The sequence below is a fragment of the Sebastes umbrosus genome, chromosome 4 (genome assembly GCF_015220745.1).
Source record: "Sebastes umbrosus isolate fSebUmb1 chromosome 4, fSebUmb1.pri, whole genome shotgun sequence".
NCBI classification, from domain to species: domain Eukaryota; kingdom Metazoa; phylum Chordata; class Actinopteri; order Perciformes; family Sebastidae; genus Sebastes; species Sebastes umbrosus.
Window position 1 is genome coordinate 27223414 of NC_051272.1, and position 6000 is coordinate 27229413.

The following is a 6000-nucleotide window of genomic DNA, read 5'->3' on the forward strand; positions in this document are numbered from 1 at the left end:
GCCTCGTCATTCCTTTCCCTTCCTTGGCTTACAAATGTAGTTTCTACATTAGACTGTGCTGTAGCTTCACATCTTGATACCTCCTTGTCCATGCACAACTGCGAACCACTCTCTCACACAAACACACCAAAATGCACCTGTGCTCCCCTCAGAGATGTTATCAGTGCTCTGTCATGAGTTTTTGTCACTCAGTGATTGCATCATCTGAGAGAGCAATGATCTATGTTTCAAAGGAGAGCTCTGGATTATTTCAGCCAAAACACATTTCAAAAGTAATTTCCATAAAAGAACTTAATATAGAATAGACTCTGAAACTAGCAGTCTTAGGCAGGTGGGCAGAGTTGCAGTATTTTTCCACTGTATTGTACAGAGCGGTAATAGACTTACTTCCACTGACTGAGATCACATGCACAGCTGCAACACACACTGCAGCTCACTATACACACCATAAAATCCTAAATCTAATCCACTCATCTCTGTCGCTCTCTCTGAAGAAAACGCACTCACACACACACACAATTGGTCACTTGAACACGCCCCAGATGTTCAAAAGCACTGTGAAAGAAAAATGCAGTAAGGGCTTTCCACTCCTCTGATGCGGTTCCGGAAATAGCAGAGCGTCTCTGAACAGGAACGTAAAGGCTTCCCTCACAGGGCGCTGTCCACCACTTGAAAAGCAGCTTCAGATTCCATTTGTATATGAGTAAAAACACTAGAAGGTATTGTGAAAAATACACATTTTGGTTTCAAGTTGTGCCACTTTTCAAATAATTATTTCAGTTTGGAAGAAATTTGGAAGACAGAAAGGCAGCACTACTGCATTTACAGTAGTTGGAAATGTGTGCCTGGTGTGAAGCTTCTGACATGGCAACAACAAATCATTCGTTGTCAATATATATTTTTAACAATTAACAGACAATGTTGGCTGCCAGATGCAGTTTCATCAGCTCATGCATAAGCAAGAATAGCTTGTAGGCTGTAATCAGACAACAGAGACACGGAGGTGGCATGGCTGATAGAAAGAGAGCCAGTGTCCTACACACCACGCTCACTCCTTTCAGTCAAGAAATACTGTAAAATTAATTTAATAGTAATCTTAAAAGACCCATAATGTGTGTCTTTGGTATGTAACAATGAGCAGCAATAACCTCACGGTTCACTTTTATAGCCTTTATTTAACCAGGTTTGTCCCACTGAGATCAAAGATCTCTTTTACAAGGGAGACCCGGCAAGAATAGCATCCCATAATATCTGTAGTATTAGCATAGCAGGCTCCAGCCTACATGGACTAACAGCAAACCTGCTAATATTCATTTGCATCACGCCAAGTCACAGAAATGTTTGATTTCCTACTGTCAAAATGGAATCAAATGAGCTGCTCCAAAGGTATTGGCCTATACTGTATATTTAATGAACCCACTGGGAGCATTGGACAGTCAGTGTGCAGAATGTGCTGTGCTGCTGGAATGACCATTAACAACTGAGAAACAGGCTCATCTGGATCCACTGAATCATGTCCTCATGTGAATATGTCACTATATACGATCACAAACCAAAGCCTATTATCAGCTAAAATGCACTCGGCTGTCTGTAAAAATGACGCAGCAGAGGAGATTGAAGAGAAACCATATGTCACGACTGGATTACAGATAGAATGACGGGGGGTGGGGGACTACAGTAAATCCTGTAGATATATTATAGGATTATTGCAGTGATATAGTAAATACAGAAATACTATTAAAGTGTGATAAGGTTGCAAGAAATTCTTGCATTAAGCACCACATGATAACGTCCCATATAGGAGTACAGTATTAACATTATAATGATACCATAGAAGAAAAAAAAGACGCTTTAATTATAGCACCTAAACTCACTGCTAGTATCACAGGTACACATTAAGTCCTACAGGGGTAAAACTAGTAGTGGTATATCATAGCTCTATGGGACTGACCCCTGGTTAGTAAGTAGGCCTTAACAGACGCTTGACACAGCACTAATGGTATTTACTTGAATGTATTGTAGGCTACAGCAGCCAGTGGTGACTGATGGTGTCATAACAGAAAGTAGTTCTTTCATATTTTGGGTTAAAAAATATATATTAGAGCTGCAAATAGCAATTTGTTTTCATTATTGTTTACTCAACTTATCGATTTCTCAATTAATGGTCTACAAAATTGTTAGAAAAATTACATTTAAAATTCCTAAAAGCCCTGGCTGACATCTTAAAAAGTCTTGTTGTGTGTGACCAACAATCCCCAAAGATATTCAGTTGCCAATTACTACATATAAAAACAGAAAAACACAGAAAATCCTCATATTTTGGCATTTTTGCTAGAAAAAATTACTTAAAGAACCAGTGTGTAGGATTAGTGGCATTTAGACGGTCTCTCACCCCTCCCTTTCCAAGCAATGTCTGAGAACCTACGTTGGCCTGCAGGTAATTTTAAAAATGCGAAAGGCCTCATTCTAAGGTAACGAAAACGCAACGATTCTTAGTACACTAATGAAAACATAGTTATGAATATTATATTCCATTTCTTGCCCATATATCCCCCTAAATCTTACCACACTGGAACTTTAAACGATTAAATCGATTCTAAAAAATAGTTGGCCGATTAACTTTCTGCCAATCACTAATCACATTAATGGAGTATTGTTTCAGCTCTATAAATAAACTATACAGTAACACTGTAGTAGCAGAAGTGGCATTTGGTCATGAACTCACTGTTTAATGTTCTGAAGAGGACACCGATTGGGAAATATTATCATACATTTTGTTTAAGTAGGTGAACAATGTTGTCTACTATAAACTAAACCCTCCACATTGTATTTACTATAGCGTGTATATACAAAACGTACAGTATATACCATTTCAGCAGCATTAATGTGGACAGCAAATGCATAAGTGTGTAATTCGAGGTTGCCTTGTCTGCACCCTGAGATCACAGAATCAGATGTGGAGGGACAATCCAAGTATAGGAGGCCTTATCTACAACTATGTGATTATCAATTTAAAAAAAAACATTAGTAATGCTAAAACTAAAATTGTGGGCTCACAACTAAAAGTGAGTTTAATTGGTGTTGACATGATTACTTAAATTTGCTCCAAGATTACTATTTAATTTCTAACTAGGTCTGGTGGACATGGCCACACCTCTGAACCATTTAACTAAAGCAAGCTTAAAGCAGCTATTTCAGTAACTGCTACTGCTATTATAATTGGACTAAAGTGAAGAGGAGTGTATACAGTAACAGAACAGTGTATGTGCATGACATATATGTTGGAATAGTCCATTAAATTTATTATACAGCACCCCCATGCATACATAGCTAGTACAGTTAATCACTGCACCTACATTATTTTCCCCTACACCCAATCTTTCGACCCACAATAGGTTGTCTATGGTTGAAAGAGTGACGCTTGATGGCAGATGTTTGACAAGGCCAGTTAGGGTTGCGGTCGGGGGGTGCTGTGTGGTCAACAGTCATGCTTTTCCAAGACAAAAACATGGCACATAATCAAGGTGATCATTTTGAGATCAGGCTGCATATATACAGTATGTGTGTGTGAGAGAAAGACAGAAAGAAAGATGTGAGAGAGGTACACATGTCCACCTCTATAGGGTTATTAGACCGTGCTTATTAGAGACTTACTTCAGTCTGTTATGACGATGGTGCCTTTTCCCTGACTCGCCAGCCCCTGAGGAGATAAGAGACCAAAGAAGACAATGCTAAAACCAGGGTGCTATTGTATAGTGTGAGAGGGAGGCAAGATGGAGAAGCAGAGTGGGGAGAGAGAGAGGAGGGGGGTGGCAGAGAGAGAGAGAGGAGAAGAGACGAATAAAAGGGAGAATCAGCTGTTAAAAACCTAAGTGAATAAGGAGAGCAGCAGCAGTTGGGGTTGGAGATAAAAAAGATGGAGAGAGTGGCTGCACCCCTTTCTTCTTCAACACCCTTTTGTATTCCCTTCCATCCCTCCATCTTTCAATTTAGTCCGTGAAAGACATTAAATACTTACAACAGGCTACTTCCATCACAACGAATCAATGAATCAATCTCCCCACCCCAACAACCAATGAACCAACACACTGCCTGTGCTTTGGCCCTCCATTGCGCAGGCATTACTGCCATTTTTTTTCTAGCACCCATCTGCAGTTATCACCTCTAATGTAGTAATGTCCCACCTTTTTACCTATACATACTGACTGATTATGCAGAATAATACACTTTTACCCACCTGGTATATCTTTAAATGGATAAGGTAGTGATGTAATGAGAAGGCAGGGTGTGTTTTAGTGGGCAAAAATCAACAAATCAACGCCATTTTTGGATTTTTGTTCATATTGTTTTTTATTTTTTAGCTTATGATAGATGTTTTTATTTATTTCCAGGAGTATATCTGTCAGTGATCTTTTACAGACGCCCACCCTCCTCACACACACCACACCTTTCATCTCCCCCCAAGCGTCTCATTTCTGCCGTGGCTCTACGTGGCTCTATGGTGCTCTACCGGGCCCTACGGAAGGCTCTACGGAAGGCTAATCATCTCTCTTACCGAGCAGCAGCAGTTTAACATCTTTGGCCGCGGTCATACCGTCCTCCTTGAGGTTTTTCTCGATGGCTTTGCTCCGGTCCAGAGCCGCCCTCTCCTCTGCGCTCAGAGTACATCCCATGGTTAGAGAACACAGCTTGAGAGCGTTACCGATACCGGGATCCAGGGCAGAAGAAAAATAGCAACAAAAAGAGCCTGAAAAGATCCTTTTTCCTCCCTTTTCTTGGTTAATTTCCTCCTTTTTTCTGTGCTGTGCCTTGGCTCCCTCAGTGATCCCTCTGTCTCTGTCTCTCTGGGCTGCTCCCTCTTCTCTCTCTACCGGGGTACGGCACCGTTAACGCATTTAAATCACGATCCTCACGGTATGATCCAACGGAGCAAACACACAACTGGTTCTCAAAGCCTGTGGTCCGTCCTCCGTCTCTCTTCTGTCGGTAAATCACGGTAACGGTTCTCTTCTTCTCACAGTAGGGTTGTGTGTTTTAACGTCACTGGCGGCGGTGAGCAGCGCTCGCATCGTTTGTTTCTTCTCACACGGTTCTTCTTCTCACAGTTGACCTTCTTCTTCCTCCGTTTGGCTCCTCCGAGGCGGGCGGGGGGACCTCGCTCTGTGACTACTCTACTGCCTCCCGGTAGCTCTCGGTAGGGGCCTCGGTCGGTCGTTCGTTAGTTCATTCGTTCAGTTGCAGGTTGCTGACGTCAGAAGAGTGAGAGAAAAAAACAGAAGTGTGGAGAGAGAGAGAGAGAGAGAGATCCAGACTCCTAGTGGCGCGGCCTGGTGGTGCACTGTTATAGTAGTGATGTGGTTTAGTCACGAACGAGCCGGTTCAAAGAGCGGCTCTTCTAAGTGAACGATAAGAGCCGGCTCCCGTCCGAGAGACGTTTTTTTTCTTTTTCTTTTTTTTCTTTAATTAATTCAAGGCAGAATGATAGGACGATCTTCTCCGCACCACGGGCACTCCATGCACTGACTGTGACTGAATGTTGTGTTAATGACGTCCGTGCGACCAATCAGGTGATGAAAGACAAGACAAGGATCATACCATCAAGCAGGGAGGGGCAGCGGTGTGCGGTGCGCTGACGATCTACAGATACAGAGCAGGAGGAAGAGGAGGAGAGAAAGAGAGAGGAATGCGGTGCGCGAATAGCAGACAAGATGAGTGACGGTCGGAAACGAAGCAGCATGTAAAATTATGATATTCTGGAAAATATAAGGTTTAGTATAATTATATTGAATAATTAAAGTGATATATGTACACACATACTAATCAAAGGTCAAAACAGTGCTAAATTTGGCTGAATTATAAAAGGCAGAAGTGGTAAAACGAAGAGCCGTTTGGGAGCCAAAAGAGCCGGCTCTTCTTGGTGAGCCAAATGATCTGGCTCACTAAAAAGAGCCGAAATTCCCATCACTAGTCTACTGGCTCATGTAAGCTAAAACCTACAAA

At 41.9% G+C, this 6000-nt stretch overlaps 1 protein-coding gene across 2 annotated transcripts in view; it reads right to left on the reverse strand.

The window, feature by feature from the left end:
• The window catches only part of gnao1a (guanine nucleotide binding protein (G protein), alpha activating activity polypeptide O, a), a 113166-nt gene extending 107874 nt beyond the window's left edge, over nucleotides 1-5292 (reverse strand). The window contains exons 1-2 of one of the 2 annotated variants that reach the window (XM_037766625.1): nucleotides 4556-5284; nucleotides 3655-3700 (exon numbers count right to left, since the gene is read on the reverse strand). In XM_037766625.1, the coding sequence (XP_037622553.1) occupies nucleotides 3655-3700; nucleotides 4556-4673 (164 nt within the window). In that variant the 5' untranslated portion in view covers nucleotides 4674-5284. Of the gene's footprint in view, nucleotides 1-3654; nucleotides 3701-4555 lie in introns of both variants that reach the window. The other variant, XM_037766626.1, reaches the window with a different exon arrangement.
• Nucleotides 5293-6000: the final 708 nt, after the last annotated feature.